This window comes from Podarcis raffonei, chromosome 18, assembly GCF_027172205.1.
Source record: "Podarcis raffonei isolate rPodRaf1 chromosome 18, rPodRaf1.pri, whole genome shotgun sequence".
Classification (NCBI taxonomy): domain Eukaryota; kingdom Metazoa; phylum Chordata; class Lepidosauria; order Squamata; family Lacertidae; genus Podarcis; species Podarcis raffonei.
In genome coordinates, this window is record NC_070619.1 from 12,051,337 (window position 1) to 12,069,958 (window position 18,622).

Here is an 18,622-nt window from a genome sequence, read left to right on the forward strand (position 1 = left end):
AAGAAGAAGAAGAAGAAGAAGAAGAAGAAGAAGAAGAAGAAGAGAGGGAAGGAGGGAAGGAAGGAAGGAAGGAAGGAAGGAAGGAAGGAAGGAAGGAAGGAAGGAAGGAAGGAAGGATTCTGTTTCCAGGAAAGGTCAGCCCTGTCATTTGTATACAACTGACATTGGGACTAAGGGACGTGGGTGGCGCTGTGGGTAAAAGCCTCAGCGCCTAGGGCTTGCCGATCGAAAGGTCGGCGGTTCGAATCCCTGCGGCGGGGTGCGCTCCCGTTGCTCGGTCCCAGCGCCTGCCAACCTAGCAGTTCGAAAGCACCCCCGGGTGCAAGTAGATAAATAGGGACCGCTTACCAGCGGGAAGGTAAACGGCGTTCCGTGTGCTGCGCTGGCTCGCCAGATGCAGCTTTGTCACGCTGGCCACGTGACCCGGAAGTGTCTGCGGACAGCGCTGGCTCCCGGCCTATAGAGTGAGATGGGCGCACAACCCTAGAGTCTGTCAAGACTGACCCGTACGGGCAGGGGTACCTTTACCTTTAATCAGTTTTAAATATATTTCCTCGTTTAACCCTCTGGCGTGACTGATCCTGATTTTGCTAGTGAGGCGAAAAGCTACACACACACACACACACACACACACACACACACACACAAACTGCTAGAAATCTTATTTACAGTGCAATGCCAGGGGTGTCTACTCACAAGTAAGCCTCGCTGAATTATTCCACACACCTCGGACAGGTTAGCGGGTGCAATATTTCAGCCTCAGTTGCTCTTTCGGCCTCAGCAATGAGGACTAGCACCTTGCTTTTTAAAAATAAAAGCTAAGGGAATTGGGGCGTTTTCTGGCCGAATCATCACATGTTCACAGCCCTGACCTACACAAGCCAAGATTCCTTCCTTCCTTCCTTCCTTCTCTTTCTTCCTTCCTTAATCTTTCCTTCCTTCTTTTTTCTCCCTCCCTCCCTTTCTTTTTCTTTTTCTTGTTCCTTCCTTCCTCTCTCTTTCTTTCCTTCCTTCCTTCCTTCCTTCCTTCCTTCTTTCTTTTTCTTTCTTTCTTTTCCTTTTCTTTCCCTCCCTCCCTCCCTCCCTCCCTCCCTCCCTTCCTTCTCTCTTTCTTATCTTTCTTTCTTTCTTATTTTTTTATTTTTCTTTCCCTTTCTTTCCTTCCTTCCTTCTTTCCTCTCTCTCTCTTTCTTTCTTTCTTTCCTTCCTTCTCTTTCTGTCCTTCCTTCCTTCCTTCCTTCCTTCTTTTTTCTCCCTTCCTCTTTTTCTTTCTTCTTTCTTTCTTTCTTTCTTTCTTTCCTTCCTTCTTTCCTTCCTTCCTTCCTTCCTTCCATCCTCTTTCCTTTTTTCTTTCTTTTTCTTTCCTTCCTCTTTCTTTCTTTCTTTCTTCCTTCCTTCCTTCCGTCCTTCCTTCCTTCCTTCCTTCCTTCCTTCCTTCCTTTCTTCCTTTCTTCCCAAACCACTTCCCCTCTTTACTCACTCTGCCATCTTTACCCCATTCTTCCCCACCAAAAAGCCTGTATGTGTCCTTTCCCAAACCCCCACCCCCCACACTTGTATTCCCACAACCACCCTGCGAGGTAGGCCGGGTTCAGAGAGAGAGAGAGAGAGAGAGAGAGAGAGAGAGAGAGAGAGAGACTGCCCCGGTGAGCTTTGCGAGTGAAAGGCTTATTTGATCCCAATTTTCGTCGCCCAGAAGCTCTAACCGCTATGCCGCGCTGCTCCCGGCGAGAAACGGCCTCCGCCCAACCCCGCAAGGACCTTTCCCATCTTCAGCATGGACTATCACAGTGTTGCGGCAGGCGGATGTTCCACAGGTGCGGCTTTGCGCAGAAGGGAGGTGCAGTGATGGAGGGCAGTGGATTTCTGCCTGCTGGAATGACCCATTTAAACCCTTTGAAGGTAGTGATGGGGGGGCAAAGTCTTCCTCGCAGGCGCCCCCCGAGGACAGAAAAGGCAAAGTCCGTGAGGATAGGGGTTCAGGAAGACTCTTGAGCAGGCGAGGCAGGCGGCTTGCGTTCCAGGGGAAGGGAGTGGGCAGGATCGGTGCCGCACTGCAGGGCTGGCTGGCTGGCGTGAGGGGAAGGGAGTTCTCTAGATAGCAGTTCTCCAATATGGAAAAGCCCCCCCGGTTTGAAACCGGTGGTCCTCTTTTCCCGAATCTCATCTGCCTTGTTCCTGGAGTCTTTGCATCTTCAGAATCTGGAAGAGGATTCTCTGAATGTCTTCATCCATGTGTCCCTGGGGAGAGAGAATTATTATTATTATTATTATTATTATTATTATTATTATTATTATTACAGTGCTACCTCGGGTTAAGTACTTAATTTGTTCCAGAGGTCCGTACTTAACCTGAAACTGTTCTTAAGCTGAAGCACCACTTTAGCTAATGGGGCCTCCCGCTGCGCCGCCGGAGCACAATTTCTGTTCTCATCCTGAAGCAAAGTACTTAACCCGAGGTAATATTTCTGGGTTAGCGGAGTCTGTAACCTGAAGCATATGTAACCTGAAGCGTATGTAACCTGAGGTACCACTGTATTATCATCATCATCATTTAGAATTATTATCATTTAAAATTATTGTTGTTGTTATTTAAAGTTATTATTATTTAAAGTTATTGTTATTTACAATTATTGTTATTTAAAATTGTTATTATTATTTAGAATCATAGGCAGCCCTGTTTAGGGAAGTTTTTAATGTTTAATACTTTATTGTGTTTTTAATATTCGGTTGGCTGGGGAAGCTCAGCCGGATAGGTGGGGTATAAATAAATAATAATAATAATAATAATAATAATAATAATAATAATGGAGGATCTGTATGGACAAAGTCTCCTGCCGGGTTGGCCTCCAAGCCTCTGCCCACCCCCAAAATACCCAGCCCCAATCCTGCAACCTGGCAGGTAAATTCCAGGTAAACTCACCTGGGTCCAGGTAAACTCACCTGGATGGCATAGAGAAGGTGTCCCCTGTACAAAGAAACGATATTGCCATGCCGTCGCTCAGCCTCCTGGAAGAATAAAGGAAAAAGGTTTCAAAGCCGGGAACCACGTCCCGAAGCCATCGTTGTAAGAATTCTAAGCTCTCGAATATAAAATTGATGTTTGTAGGTGCGCAAGGCGAAAACGCACAGACATAGGTCCGGGAATCAGCGTGTTTTTACATGAGTAGAATGTGCCCTTTTATTTAAAATGCATCTCTGGGTTATTTGTGGGGCATAGGAATTCGTTCATTATTATTTTTCCCCAAAATACAGGTGAAACTCGAAAAATTAGAATGTCATCAAAAAGTTCCTTGATTTCAGGAATTCAACTTGAAAGGTGAAACTAATATATGAGATTGACTCGTGACATGCAAAGCGAGATATGTCAAGCCTTGATTTGTGATCATTGCCATGATCATGGCGTACAGCTGGTGAAAACCCCAAATTAACCATCTCAGAAAATTAGAATATTCAAGGAAATCAGCAAAGAAGGATTGCAAATCAAGCAAGGTTGGACCTCTGAGAAGTAGAAGCAGATCTTGCTTTGGATGTCACGAGTCGATCTCATATATTCCTGAAAGTTGAATTCCTGAAATCAAGGAACTTACCACAACATTCTAATTTTTTGAGTTTCACTTGTACAGTCTGGCCCCCTGCAAGGTCTGGGGGACAGTGGACCGGCCCCCTGCTGAAAAAGGAATAGGACATCTCTATATTCATTGGAGAAATGTTGGAAGGGATGAAATAGGACGTCCTTATTTTGACGGGAGAAACGTTGGAGGGGATGGAATAGGACACCCCTTTTTTCACTGAAGAAATGTTGGAGGGGATGGAGTTATCCGACCCGCAAGCCGTCTGAAGGTAGCCCTGTATAGGGAAGTGTTTTTTTAAATGTTTCATTTTATTATGCTTTACATATATGTTGGAAGCCGCCCAGAGTGGCTGGGCCAACCCAGTTAGATGGGGGGGAGGGGGGGGAAATTAAAATATCTGCCTCCATCCATTCTTCTCCGACTTAGGGGGCACTGAGGAGCTGGGCTACCAAAGCCGACCCCAAATTTTTCCTATAACAGGAGTTGCGTGTAACGATATTTTGGGGACGTCAGCGAGAGATGAACTCCCCTTGGCTCGCTCCGTAATTAATCCCGTAAACCCAGATTACTTTCCCCAAACACTGACTCATCATGCAGGAATTAATCTGGATCGGCCAGGATTAATTACAGAGCCAAGCCTTTTGGCAAGAGGTCTCAGGACTGTGACATCACAGGCAAGGATCCGCCGCGCTGATTACTCGGGCAGGGCGGCCGAATCCCATTGTGTTCTCGGTAAGACTCCATGCGACGAATTTTGGGGAAGGAACTGGTCGTTTTTAACGATGGGCGGCTAGCCGGCGGAACTCACCGCTACAAGATGCTGCGGCGGGTGAGAATGAATGAATGAATGAATCTTTATTTGCGTCAGCCGTGCTGATCACCAAAGAATGGATGCTTTTGAATTGTGGTGCTGGAGGAGACTCTTGAGAGTCCCATGGACTGCAAGAAGATCAAACCTCTCCATTCTGAAGGAAATCAGCCCTGAGTGCTCACTGGAAGGACAGATCCTGAAGCTGAGGCTCCAATACTTTGGCCACCTCATTAGAAGAGAAGACTCCCTGGAAAAGACCCTGATGTTGGGAAAGATGGAGGGCACAAGGAGAAGGGGACGACAGAGGACGAGATGGTGGGACAGTGTGGTTGAAGCTACCAAGATGAGTTTGACCAAACTGCGGGAGGCAGTGGAAGACAGGAGTGCCTGGTGTGCTCTGGTCCAGGGGGTCACGAAGAGGCGGACACGACTAAACAACAACAACAGAGGGTGGCCCCCATCGTCCCTTTCCTCAACAAGCCGGCGCCCGCGAGATACTCACAGCCAACTGCTGCTCCAGATCTCGGATTCGGCCCTGGAGAGTAGCAACCTCCTGCCGCGACTCCACCTTTGGCGAGGTGGCTTTGGCCGAAGCCTCGCCCGACAGCTCCGAGAGGTCGTTCAGGGCTTCCTTGAGTTTGAAGACTTCTTTGGAAAGCTCTGTGATCTGCAGGGCAGCGAAGAGGCAATTTATTCTCCCGGTGCCCGCCCATTCCGACGTTTCCCCCCAATAAAAGAGCATCGTGAAACTAAAGGGGTTTTGGTATTTCCTCCTCCGTCCAAGCCCATTTTCCTTTCATGCTGTGTCTCCCCCCCAACTGCGAATCCATAAGCTGCTGCAAATATTTCGTAAGGGTTCCTGGGTGCAGCTTCTTGCAAGTTTCAGTATGGAAACTGTGCAAAATTGCGTTCAGGAAATTTGATCTTCCGTAGTTGTAGCCAAAAGTTAGCAGTGTTGGAATAACACTTATAGTTTAAGGGCGAATTTCGGACACAATGGAGAGATAAAAGATTTGGATTATTGTAAAAGATTCCAGTAGGAAATGATTAGCAATAGGGGAGAAGGGAAGTTCAGGAGATTTTTGTCATCTTGTTTTTATGATTTATGTTTGTTATACAGTAGTCCCTTGGTTCTCAAACAACTTGGAACCCAAACACTGCAAACCCAGAAGTAAGTGTTCCAGTTTGCAAACTTTTTTCGGAAGCCGAACGTGCTCCGTTTTGAGTGGCTGAGGTCTGTCTGTTTTTGCTATTTATTTCGCGTTTTTGTTTTGGCGGCTTTTTTTTGTTTTGTTTTCGCGACTGTGCAGAAGAACCCAGTTCAGCTACTGATGGATGGATTGATTTTGTGACTGCAGTACATTGATTATAGCAGGCATAAGCAAACTCCGGCCCTCCAGATGTTTGGGACTACAATTCCCATCATCCCTGACCACTGGTCCTGTTAGCAAGTGCTAAATCACGCTGCGCACATGCACAGATACGGCGCTTCAGGTTGTGGGCTTTTCATGTTGCGAATGGATCCCGTTTGCAACCAGAAGTACCACTGTATTTGTAAAATTTCAATTTGAAAAAACCAACTGAATAAATAAATATTAGCAGGCTTCTAGAAAAGCCCTCTGATTTACAGTGGTACCTCGGGTTACATATGCTTCAGGTTACAGACTCCGCTAGCCCAGAAATAGTACTTTGGGTTAAGAACTTTGCTTCAGGATGAGAACAGAAATCATGCTCTGGCAGCGCAGCAGCAGCAGGAGGCCCCATTAGCTAAAGTGGTGCTTCAGGTTAAGAACAGTTTCAGGTTAAGGACAGACCTCCGGAACGAATTAAGTACTTAAGCCGAGGTACCACTGTATTTCCCAAACCCAAACAGATCTGTCTGCTCCTCCTCGGAGCGTAAGCACGCCCGCACTCACTTTGTGGTCCTTTTCCTTGACCAGCTTGGCCGAGTCCTCGATGTGGCTGTGCAGCTCCCGGATCCGCTCCGACTCGGCCCGCAAGCCTTGCAGCTGCTTCTCGGCGGCCGCCAGCTGGGCCTCGGCCGCGTGCTTCTCGCTTTTCATGAAGAGGGCCTCTCGCTGGACCTGGAAGACCTCGGTGCAGGTCCGCTCGTGCTTGCGCCCCAAATCGGCCAGCTTGGCGCTCAGGGCGTCCGCCTCTCCCTGAAGCCGGGCGCGGAGCTCCTCGTGCGCCTCCTTCGAGACGGCTCCCTTCAGAACCACCTCCAGCTCCTCCTTGAGGCCCACGATCTCCTGGTCCTTGGCCTTCAGCTCTTGCTCCAGAAGCTTCGACTTGGCCTTCAGCTCCCACAGGGTGCCCTCCAGCGCCTCCTTGGCCCGGGCGTGCTCTGTGAGGGGCACCGACCCACGCCGACAGGTCTCCGCCGCCTCCCGCGCTTCCGCCAACTCCTTCAAGGTGCCCTCGTGGCGCTCCTTCAGCTCCGATAGGCTCTTCTCCGCCTCGGAGAGGGAGGTCCTCAGCTTGCCTGCCGCGTCCTCCTGCTCCCGTCGAGATGCCAGCTCCTCCTTGGCAGACCTCAGCTCCTCCGCCAGAGCCTCGCGGCCTTTCCGGAGCTGATCCGCCTCAGACTCGGCCGCCTGGCGCTGCCCCTCAAGGGCGTCCAGCTGGCTCCGCAGTTTGCCGGCCTCCTCCCTCAAGGTCCGACTCCCATGCTCTTCCAGCTGCCGGGTCTTCTCCTTCAGCTCCCTCACCTCGGCCTCCATGGAAGCGCACCTCGCCTGCAGGACCTCCTTCTCCCTGGAGACCTCATCTAAGGAGACCTTCATCTCCTTGTCCTCCTCCACGACTGCTTTCTCCTGAGCCCTGAGACGTCCCTCCAGGTCCTTCACCTTCCGATCTCGCTCCTCGAGGTCCATCCGAGCCTGGTGCAAGGCGGACTTCATCGTCTCCGGGCCAGCTGCTTCCTCCTGAGCCCTGAGACGTCCCTCCAGATCCTTCACCTTCCGATCTCGTTCCTCGAGGTCCATCCGAGCCTGCTGCAAGGCGGTCTTCATCGTCTCCAACTCGGTCCTGGAGTTCTCCAACAGCTCCTTCTCCTCCACAGACAAGATGCCCAACTCCATCTGTTCCTGGAGGAGCTTCACTTCTGCTAGGGCCGCCTGGTACTTTTCCCGGGTGGCACTGAGCTCCTTGGCCAGCTCCTCCATCTCCTCCTTCCTGGCTCCTGCCTCTGCTTGGCTTGCATCTCCTTCCGTCCCCAAACCAGAGCTCCCCTCCGCCGCCGGCCCACCGCCACCCCGGAGGGCCGGGAAGCTGCTCTTCTCCAAAGCCAGTTTGAGGGCCCGGATTTGCTTCTCGTGGTCAGCCTTCAGTTGCTCGTACGCCTCCGCAGGGATGAGCTTGCAGGACGACTCGCCAGCTCCGTCGACGGACTTCAGGGCCTCCTGGGCTTCTGCGTGTTGCTCCTTCAAGCGGTCAAACTCAGAGCGGAGCGAGTCGTACAGGATGATGGGGATGAAGTCCGCCGAGATGTCGGCGTCGCTCTCGTCCTTCTCGTAATTCTCCAGGACCTGCAGGAGATGGGAAGTTAGTTGGTGTGGATGGGTGGCGGCTAATGGATTGAGGTTGGATCCTGACAAGACAGAAGGACTGTTTTTGGGGGACAGGAGGAGGGCAGGTGTGGGGGACTCCCTGGTCCTGAATGGGGTCATTGTGCCCCTGAAGGACTATGTGCGCAGCCTGGGAGTCATTTTGGACTCACAGCTGTCCATGGAGGCCGAGGTCAATTCTGTGTCTAGGGCAGCTCCATCTGGGACACAGGATGAGACCCTCCCTGCCCGCAGACTGTCTGGCCAGAGTAGTGCATGCTCTGGTTATCTCCCGCTTGGACTACTGCCATGTGCTCTCCGTGGAGCTACCTTGGAAGGTGACCCGGAAACTGCAATTAATCCAGAATGTGGCAGCCAGACTGGGGACTGGGAGTGGAGACCATATAACACCGGTCCCGAAAGACCTACATTGGCTCCCAGGACGTTTCCGAGCACAATTCAAAGTGTTGGTGCTGACCTTGAAAGCCCTAAATGGCCCAGTATCCCTGAAGGAGCATCTCCACCGCGGACACCGGGGTCCATCTCCAAGGGCCTTCTGGCGGTTCCCTCCCTGCGAGAAGCTAAGTTACAGGGAACCAGGCAGAGGGCCTTCTCGGTGGTAGCACCCTCCCATCAGATGTCAAGGAAATAAACAACTGTCTGACTTTTAGAAAACATTTGAGGGCAGCCCTGTTTAGGGAAGCATTTAATGTTTGATGTTTTATCGCGTTTTTAATATTCTGTTGGGAGCCACCCAGAGTGGCTGGGGAAACCCAGCCAGATGGGCAGGGTATAAATAGCTGTGAGGGAGTTCTCCGTTTACCTGTATCTTTTCCATCAGCTCCTTGTTCTTCTGGGTCAGGGAATCAACCTGTCCTTGCAAGGTCGCCAGGAGTTCCTCAGTGGAGACGCTCAAACTCTTTTTGGAGAGCAGAAGCTCTGCCCCTGTCAAAACAAGAGCAACTTTAAAGAAAAGCCAAAATCCCGCGGCAATGCATCGCGCTGCAGAGTCTGGATTCGATTCGCCACATTTCAAATGAATCCCAATAAATAACAATAAAATGACGGAACGTAACAGAGCATCACAAACGCCTGCCATCTTTGCTGATTCTACATATTCAAATAAGGTCCTCAAGGGGGGGAAATGTGACCATTAAATACTAATTAAACCATACCTGGGAATTCGAGGAGGTCTCCCTCTTCATCTTGCAGGGTTTCAATGTCATAGCTGGTGTTTTCCTTCTCGTTCTGTGTGGGGCAGGGGAGAGCAGAAAAAAGAGGGGTTCAGGCAGAGCCAGAAGACAATGAGTCATTTTGGACTGGCGGCTGTCCATGGAGGCGCAGGTCAGTTCTGTGTCCAGGGCGGTTGTCTGCCAGCTCCACCTGGTACGCAGGCTGAGACCCTCCCTGCCCGCAGACTGGCCAGAGTGGTGCATGCTCTGGTTATCTCCCGCTTGGACTACTGCCATGCGCTCTCCGTGGGGCTCCCTTGGAAGGTGACCCGGAAACTGCAACTAATCCAGAATGTGGCAGCCAGACTGGGGACTGGAAGTGGAGACCATATAACCCCAGTCTTGAAAGACCTACATTGGCTCCCAGGACGTTTCCGGGCACAATTCAAAGTGTTGGTGCTGACCTTTCAAGCCCTAAATCGCCCAGTAGACCTGAAGGAGCGTCTCCACTCTCCCGAGGGCCTTCTGGTGGTTCCCTCCCTGTGAGAAGCAAGGTTCCAGGGAACCAGGCACAGGGCCTTCTCAGTGGTGGCGCCCTCCCTGTGGAACACCCTCCCATCCGATGTCAAGGAGATAAACAACTATCTGACTTTTAGAAGGCATCTGTTTAGGGAAGTTTTTAATGTTTGACATTTTGTTGTGTTTTTAATATCCTGTTGGGAGCTGCTGAGAGTGGCTGGGGAAACCCAGACAGATGGGAGGGGTATAAATAATAATTTATTATTATTATTATTATTATTATTATTATTATTATTATTATTAGACCAACGAGGTTTCCTAGCCTGACCAAGACTATCAGGGATGCTTGTCCCCCTGCAAATCCAGGTGTCAAAACTATCCCACCACAGATATTGGCTCGTAGGGAGCAAAGCTCTTATTGGGGTAAACCCACAAAAATGACGCCCATTGTTACAAGGAGTCTGCTGTGCATTTCAAACCCCACCGATGCACATGGCTTGCGGTACCTCCACAGATGACAGACGGCTCCGCAAAGCCGCCAACTCTCTCCCAAGGTTCTCCTTTTCCCCAACTTTCTCCTCCAGCTGCTTCTGAAGTTCTTCCACCTGGCGGGGCAGAGAGCAAAAGAAATCGATCCATTCATTTACCGTATTTTTTGCTCTATAAGACTCACTTTTCCCCTCCTAAAAAGTAAGGGGAAATGTGTGTGCGTCTTATGGAGCGAATGCAGGCTGCGCAGCTATCCCAGAAGCCAGAACAGCAAGAGGGATCGCTGCTTTCGCTGTGCAGCGATCCCTCTTGCTGTTCTGGCTTCTGAGATTCAGAATATTTTTTTTCTTGTCTTCCTCCTCCAAAAACTAGGTGCGTCTTGTGGTCTGGTGCATCTTACAGAGCAAAAAATACGGTAAACGTTTGCAAAACCCCTTATGGTTTTGATCTATGGGCTACCATTAAAATGAGGCTGCATTTCAAATTGTATTTTAACCCGTATTTTAATAAATTGGATGTGCATTTCCAAAATATAAAAAACAAATAAAATAAAACCGACATGCAGCAACCGTGTTTTGTGTTGTGTCGGCTCCTCTGGTGTAAGTCATGGGCCCCTCCTGCTCCCTAAAATATCACAGGTTTGCTCCTTTCTATATATAGGGTGCCGACATTATGCATGGACTAGTTGCAGGGCAACATGTGCAAATGGCTCGAGATACCTATGAGGTCCATAAATTACCATATAGCATATATTCAACACAAAAAACAGCGACAATTTGTTGTTGGCGAAGGACAGCTGGACATATAAAGGGCCCCATTACCTTCAGGAGCTTAGGGCCTCATCAAACCCAAATCCAGCCCTGGTTCCAATGTTTTGAAATGTGAAGCGATAGAAGCAAAAAGCTAGCCGAAAGCAGAGAATGGAGGACCATCTGTCCAGGAAGCTTTAGCTGAGATTCCCACATTGCAGGGGGTTGGTCTAGATGGCCGCTGGGGGTCCCACGCAACTCTACAATTCTAGGATCAGCACAGGGGCAATGGGTTCCCTTTTCTAAGAAACGGCATCTTTTAAACTTAAGCCTTTCTCAACCCCTCCTCTCCCCGTCACCTCAGTTTGTTGCGGTGTTTAATAAATGCGATTTTCTTGGTCCTTTTTTAAACCATCCTATCCTATAATAGACTCACCTGCTTCTGCAAAGTATGCAAAGACCCATCGTCCGGTCGCTAATGGAGACAAGAAAAAAGGGAGATGGACAGGATTAATAGAGCCTGAGAAAATATATACACACACACACAAATTTATATTGCTATTTTTTCATATTATTTCCGTACAAAGGGACCCTAACCATGTCTACTGTGACCTGAGTCCTACTCAATTCAACAGGGTTTTACTCTTAAGTAAGTGGGGTTTCTTGCAGCCATATAAGGCAGCCTGCCATCTCCCCATCACAGCTTTGCACAGGCCGTTACTCGAAAGCACTCTGCACATGCCTATGTAACCCTCGCCGCCTGCATTCATGTGTAAACGTAAACTACTTACTCATTATGCACTGACGTTTAATTTTACTATGGGATCCTAATGGGTTACTGAACATTGCTTTATTCGAGATGAGCTGTTTATTTCAAAGCGATTGTGACCCTTTTTAATATCGGACCAGATTGTCCCTATAAGCGTTTGATGTTTTATCATTACAGTGGAACCTCGGTTTTCGAATGTCATCCGTTCCGGAAGTCCCGAAACGTCCAAAAACCAAGGATCAAAGGGACTGCCGGCAAGTTTAATGGGGGAAATTGAGAAGTGTGCCTAGGAAATCGAACGTTCGTCTCCCGAGGCGCATTCAAAAATGGAAGCATTCGCTTCCAGGTTTTCGGCGTTCGGCTTCTGAAACATTCGGCAGCCGAGACGTTCGAAAACCGAGGTTTGACTGTATTTTTATATGTGCTGGAAGCTGCCCAGAATGGCAGGGGCAACCCAGCCAGATGGGCAGGGTACAAATTTAATTACAGTGGTACCTTGGTTCTCAAACGCCTTGGTTCCCAAACGCCAAAAACATGGAAGTAAATGTTCCGGTTTTCGAACATTTTTTGGAAGCAGAACGTCTGACGTGGCTGTCAGCTATTGTTTCTGGGGTGCCTGCACCAATCAGAAGCCGCGCCTTGGTTTCCGAACATTTCGGAAGCCAAACAGACTTCCGGAACAACCAGTTGGTCAAAGGGGTTCAGGTCGGAGCTAAACAATACAAATTGAGAGCATTTGCAGATGACCTAGTACTTACTTTACAAGAGCCAGAAGCTAGTACGAAAAGAGTTTTGGAAATAATTCAAGAGTTTGGTCAAATGGCAGGATTTAAATTGAATAAGTTAAAAACTAAGGTATTAGAGAAAAATTTAACACAGATTGAAAAAGAAAGGTTTCAGAATGAGACGGGGTTGACTGTGGTCAAAAAAGTGAAATACCTGGGTGTGAACATGACAGCTAAGAATGTGAATTTATTTAAAGACAATTATGAAAAAACTTGGACAGAAGTGAAAAAAGATTTGGAGATTTGGTCAAACTTGAAGCTTTCCTTGTTAGGCCGAATTGCAGTTATAAAAATGAATGTATTGCCAAGAATGTTGTTTTTGTTTCAAGCATTACAAATAATGGATAAAATGGACTGCTTCAAGAAGTGGCAGAAAGATATATCTAAATTTGTCTGGCAGGGCAAGAAGCCCAGAATAAAATTTAAGATATTAACGGATTCAAAGGAAAGAGGGGGGTTTGCCCTGCCAGACTTTAAATTGTACTATGAAGCGGCAGCTTTCTGCTGGCTAAAAGATTGGCTGCTTCTTGAAAACACAGACATTTTGGATTTGGAAGGTTTTAACAATATTTTTGGGTGGCACGCATATCTGTGGTATGACAAGGTTAAAGCGCACAAAAGTTTTAAAAATCATATTGTCAGAAAAGCACTATTAAATGTCTGGGTCAGATATAAAGATTTGCTGGAAAATAAAACTCCTAGGTGGTTGTCGCCAATGGAAGCTAAGGCAGTTAAAAAGTTAAATATGGAGTCGAAATGGCCAAGATATTGGGAAATTCTGGAAAGGGAAGGGGACAAACTGAGATTGCAGAGTTTTGAGAAACTAAAAGGGAAGGTGAGAGATTGGTTGCATTATCACCAAATAAATGAAGTATTTAAATTGGACAGTAAAATTGGTTTCCAGGTGGAAAAATCAAAATTGGAGACTGAATTGTTAGAATCCAGTACTAAGAATTTGTCAAAAATGTATAATCTTCTGCTGAAATGGAATACACAAGATGAAACGGTTAAATCAGCTATGATTAAATGGGCTCAGGACATTGGTCATAATATTTTGTTTGCTGATTGGGAAAAGTTGTGGACCACCGGGATGAAATTTACGGCATGTAATGCCCTAAGAGAGAATATTATGAAAATGATCTATAGGTGGTACATAACCCCAGTCAAGCTTGCAAAGATTTACCATTTGCCTGACAATAAATGTTGGAAATGTAAGGAAAAGGAAGGTACATTCTTTCACCTCTGGTGGACGTGCCCGAAGATTAAGGCATTCTGGGAAATGATCTATAATGAACTGAAAAAGGTATTTAAATATACTTTCCCCAAGAAACCAGAGGCCTTTCTCTTGGGTATTGTCGGCCAGGGGGTGTCAAAGACAGACATAACTTTCTTTATGTACGCCACAACAGCAGCTAGAATACTTATTGCGAAGTACTGGAAGACGCAAGATTTACCCACACTGGAAGAATGGCAGATGAAGGTGATGGACTACATGGGCTTGGCAGAAATGACGAGCAGAATCCGAAACCAGGGAAGAGAAGCGGCGGAAGAAGAATGGAAAAAGTTTAAGGACTATTTAAAGAAATATTACAAAATTAATGACAGCTAGAATGATGTTGGACTAAAGTAAATGGTTACTATCAGTAATGGTTAAGACAAGGAGAACAAAGATGATTAGTTTAAATTTACAGTAAAATAAGGGAAGATTTGCTGAACAATTGATTAGAATTTGGAATACAGAAACGGGAGGCATGAGGAAGTCAAAGAAGAAAGGTTTAAGAAATTAGGACATGAAATGGTACTTGTTTTTTGTTTTGTTTTTTGTCTATTGTTTGTTTATGTATGTTTTGTATGTATGAATATAAAAATTGCTTAATAAAAATATTATAAAAAAAACAAACAAACAGACTTCCGGAACAGATTAAGTTTGCTGCTTTTGTTTTCGCTCTTTATTTTGCCTTTTTGAGGCTTTTTCGGTTCATTTGTTTTTGCGACTGTGCGGAACCCAGTCCAGCTACTGATTGATGGATTGTGTGGCTGCGGAAACGGCTAAAAGCCCCCCATCCAAACAGTGACCGTCATCAGTGCAGGTAAAGGGAAAAAATTAATTTCAATTTTTATCATCTACAATACTGTCCTATTTATTTTATAGTACAGTACATAGATTATTGCTTTCATTTTATGGATCAATGGTCTCATTAGATAGTAAAGTTCACGTTAAGTTGCTGTTTTAGGGGTTGTTTTTCAAAGTCTGGAACGGATTGATCCGTTTTGCATTGCTTTCTATGGGAAAGCGTGCCTTGGTTTTGGAACGCTTTGGTTTTGGAACGGACTTCCGGAACGGATTAAGTTTGAGAACCAAGGTATCACTGTATATATATGTGTGTGTATGCCGTACGACTGAGGGACGGCACAGGAGACAGATCCCGGGGTTCGCCGGGAGCAAGTTCAACCCCGGAGCGCCTCACTTTCTGCTTCAACGTCTCTTGCCGCTGCTCCAGGCTTCGGATCTTTTGCAGGAGCTGAGCTCTCTCCTGACGCAGCCGCACGATTTCCTCGTAGGCCTCCTGGTCCTCCTGGGCGGGGGAGAAAAACCCAAAGCTGAGCAACGAGGGGCTGGTCCCCTTCCCCACCTCAGGGGTGTTATAGGAATTCTAAGGTCTTTTATATATATAAAATAAATATTCAAGGCAAAAACATACATAAGTATAACATAAGTATATAAACCACGTGTCTGAAATAGTACAGGAGAGCAACCCTGAAACCATTTGGACTCTCCCAAATTGACGTCGAATATTTCTCTGCAAGGAGGGAGGAGATGGGGAAAGCTTTCCAATGGTCTTTGAACTGTAGGGGCTCACACCTCCCTGTAAATACAGCCCGGCAAGTATCTGTTATCAATATGCCTAAGAAATTCAGGAACTAAGTGTTATCTCCAAGGAATGGCCAGGCTACCCAGAAAAGGCAATTGATAAGGCATGATCAGGTCTCCTGGCAGACAGGAGAGAAGCAACACACTCCCATTTCTGCTGGGGACCCCCTCTTTCTGGGGTGTATGCGTGATGTTTTGGGGGTGATCTTGAGCTACAGGGGAGGCAATTTCAAAAGTCTATCTAAGAGCTTGCGCACCAATGTTCTGGGTTCCTCCTCCCTCCTGTGTGGGGTGAGCGGGGGACCCTGTTGCAACAGTTTAATAAAGATTATGCTTACTAGCCGCTTTGCTTCTCAATATTCTCTGCTTGGCCTCTGTTATTTTCTCCTACCGATAGAGAACCTACTTAAGGACTCTACGGGCTCTTGGGTACCCCATAAGGGAAAAGGAACAGTGTTTTCTCATAACAAGGGTATCACTGCTAAGGGATCCTCACCGTCGCAGCCGGAACGGGAGGGTCATTGTGGTGGGTGCGGGCTGGCTTGGCGGTGATGACTCGGTTGCCCCGTTCGGCAGAAACCAGGTTGTGGTCCAGCGGTTGGGGGTCCTAATAATAATGATAATAATAATAATATTTGTTTGTTTGTTTATATCCCACCCATCTGGCTGGGTGTCCCCAGCCACTCTGGGCAGCTCCCAACAGCATATTAGAAACACGATAAAACATCAAACATTAAAAACTTCGCTAAACAACATAGCGGTATATAATTAAACTGAAATTCAGCAAGCAGGGCTTATACATTCATACCTTGAATCTCAAAAGCCTTGGCTCCCAAACAAATCGGCTCCTGAACGTCACAAACCCGGAAGTGAGTGTTCCGGTTTTTGAACGTTATTTTGGAACTTGAACGTCCAACGCGGCTTCCTCTTTTCCCTACCTGGCTGGGGGCACTTCCTGGGGGAGGCGGGGCTTTCCTCTTTCTTGGGCTGCTGTTCTTCCCTTTGGTCAGAGAGTGGCGCGGAGAGGATGTCTGGTTTTTATTTTGAAAAAGAAAGAAATAGATGTAGAAAACACAAATGAGGCACGTGGGAAGAATGTGCCCCCAGCAACATCGCGCGCCGTACAAGTATTGGGGGCTCGAAAATTGTTACCTGTGAGGATGCTTCGGTCGATTCCTCTTCTGTGAAAAGTAGAAGGAGAAAGAGAGAGAGAGAGAGAGAGAGAGAGAGAGAGAGAGAGAGAGAACACAAAGATGGAATTAAATTAGATGGTGAGGGAACAACTCACTTGTGAGGCACAGAGACGTCACCCTGTTAACAACTAAGATGGCTTAGATGCTGTAATACACAGCTACAGACTCACACTTGCGTGCATGAAAGGGTTAACTTGAGCCCTGAGCTCAAGTTGCCAGGCTTAGCATGCTCCACCTTCCCAGTCTTCCCTCTTCCTGCTTCCCGGAACAAGCAAGAAGCCACACAGCCATGGCTCCCTGCAAGCGAACCAAATCTCTCTAAAAGGAGATTTCACTGCCTGCATCTTTGCTAACCCAAATATTGCACGATCCTTTTTTTCCCGTAAGGAAACCAACTCCCTCCCCCCTTTAAAATCATTTGGAACCTTTTTCTTTGCTTTATTGCTGGCGAATGGAGACTTGTTTGCTTTGGCATTAGTAAAGCTATTCATATTTGCAAAGCTGAGTGTCTGTGATTTATTCTAGCCTAAGCATTTTCACGGAGAGCATTTGTTTAAAGGACGGCGAAGGCAGGTGCAGAGCTAGCCGAGTTTAAACCGTCTTAGAGCCTGTCTCATCCTTCTGCCTACAGTTCCTCAGGAACGTGGAGACGCAGAAATGGCCTCCGCTTCTCATCAGGAAAAAGCCCAGTTCGACGGAGGGAAGGTATCCTTACCGCTAGCCCAGGAATGGCGCTGGGCAGCTTCTTGCAGGTAGTGCTGGATGAGGGCGTTGCCCACGGCCGCGCCATAATGGGCCGCGTCGTGACCCATGGCGTCAACAAGGCCGACCCGCGCTCCGCCATGGACCAGGACTTCCACCGTCTCCACGCTGCTGTTCTCGCAAGCCACCATCAGGGCTGTTCTGAAGCAAAGACGAGGCCAGTTAAGTTGAGAGGGGTACAGTGGTACCTCTGGTTAAGTACTTAATTCGTTCCGGAGGTCCGTCCTTAACCTGAAACTGTTCTTAACCTGAAGCACCACTTTAGCTAATGGGGCCTCCTGCTGCCGCTGCACCACCGGAGCATGATTTCTGTTCTTATCCTGAAGCAAAGTTCTTAACCTGAAGCACTATTTCTGGGTTAGCGGAGTCTGTAACCTGAAGCATATGTAACCTGAGGTACCACTGTAGCTTTGTTTGGACCAAGCGGCAGGGAGGCGTTGTGGAAAGAAACGGAAACGGCGGAGGCCTTGATTGGGTTTGGATTTGATATCCCGCTTTATCACAACCCGAAGGAGTCTCAAAGCGGCTCACATTCTCCTTTCCCTTCCTCCCCCACAACAAACACTCTGAGAGGTGAGTGGGGCTGAGAGACTTCAGAGAAGTGTGACTGGCGCAAGGTCACCCAGCAGCTGCATGTGGAGGAGCGGGGAATCGAACCCAGTTCACCAGATTACGAGTCTACCGCTCTTAACCACTACACCACACTGGCTCTGTGATCCGGTCCGCTGTCCGGTGCCGCAGGGGGAAACAGGGAGGTGCAGAGGAAGGATGCCGCCCGATGCCACACACACCACAGCGGAAAAAAGCTCTCACCGTCCACGCTGGTCTCTGGCGTTGACGGCGGCTCCCCGGTGGAGCAGGTATCGGCACAGCTCCGAGTGGCTCATCTTCGCCGCGAGCATGAGAGGGGTCGCGCCATCCTGCCGCCAGAGAGGAGAGTTGACGCAAAGTTAACAGCTAAAACCAGAGAACTTAATGACAACTGTTTCATGGAAGAATAGGTAAAGGTAAAGGGACCCCTGACCGTTAGGTCCAGTCGTGGCCGACTCTGGGGTTGCGGCACTCATCTCGCTTTATTGGCCAAGGGAGCCGGCGTACAGCTTCCGGGTCATGTGGCCAGCAGGACTAAGCCGCTTCTGGCGAACCAGAGCAGCGCACAGAAACGCTGTTTACCTTCCCGCTGGAACGGTACCTATTGATCTACTTGCACTTTGACGTGCTTTCGAACTGCTAGGTTGGCAGGAGCAGGGATCGAGCAACGGGAGCTCACCCCGTCATTGCGGGGATTCGAACCGCCGACCTTCTGATCGGCAAGTCCTAGGCTCTGTGGTTTAACCCACAGCGCCACCCGCGCCCCTCATGGAAGAATGGAAGCCTT

The 18,622-nt window shown here is 48.1% G+C and overlaps 2 protein-coding genes across 3 annotated transcripts in view; one reads left to right on the top strand and one right to left on the bottom strand.

The window, feature by feature from the left end:
• The window catches only part of SIRT6 (sirtuin 6), a 245,771-nt gene that overhangs the window by 207,882 nt on the left and 19,267 nt on the right, over nt 1-18,622 (top strand). The gene's annotated exons all lie outside the window — the stretch shown is intronic.
• The window catches only part of ANKRD24 (ankyrin repeat domain 24), a 25,440-nt gene continuing 8,428 nt past the window's right edge, over nt 1,611-18,622 (bottom strand). The window contains exons 7-20 of one of the 2 annotated variants that reach the window (XM_053372939.1): nt 18,058-18,164; nt 17,198-17,385; nt 16,442-16,470; nt 16,228-16,320; nt 15,786-15,896; nt 14,886-14,993; nt 11,300-11,338; nt 10,132-10,230; nt 9,110-9,182; nt 8,758-8,879; nt 6,303-7,916; nt 4,889-5,053; nt 2,944-3,009; nt 1,611-2,241 (exon numbers count right to left, since the gene is read on the bottom strand). In XM_053372939.1, the coding sequence (XP_053228914.1) occupies nt 2,164-2,241; nt 2,944-3,009; nt 4,889-5,053; nt 6,303-7,916; nt 8,758-8,879; nt 9,110-9,182; nt 10,132-10,230; nt 11,300-11,338; nt 14,886-14,993; nt 15,786-15,896; nt 16,228-16,320; nt 16,442-16,470; nt 17,198-17,385; nt 18,058-18,164 (2,892 nt within the window). In that variant the 3' untranslated portion in view covers nt 1,611-2,163. Of the gene's footprint in view, nt 2,242-2,943; nt 3,010-4,888; nt 5,054-6,302; nt 7,917-8,757; nt 8,880-9,109; nt 9,183-10,131; nt 10,231-11,299; nt 11,339-14,885; nt 14,994-15,785; nt 15,897-16,227; nt 16,321-16,441; nt 16,471-17,197; nt 17,386-18,057; nt 18,165-18,622 lie in introns of those variants that run through there. The other variant, XM_053372940.1, reaches the window with a different exon arrangement.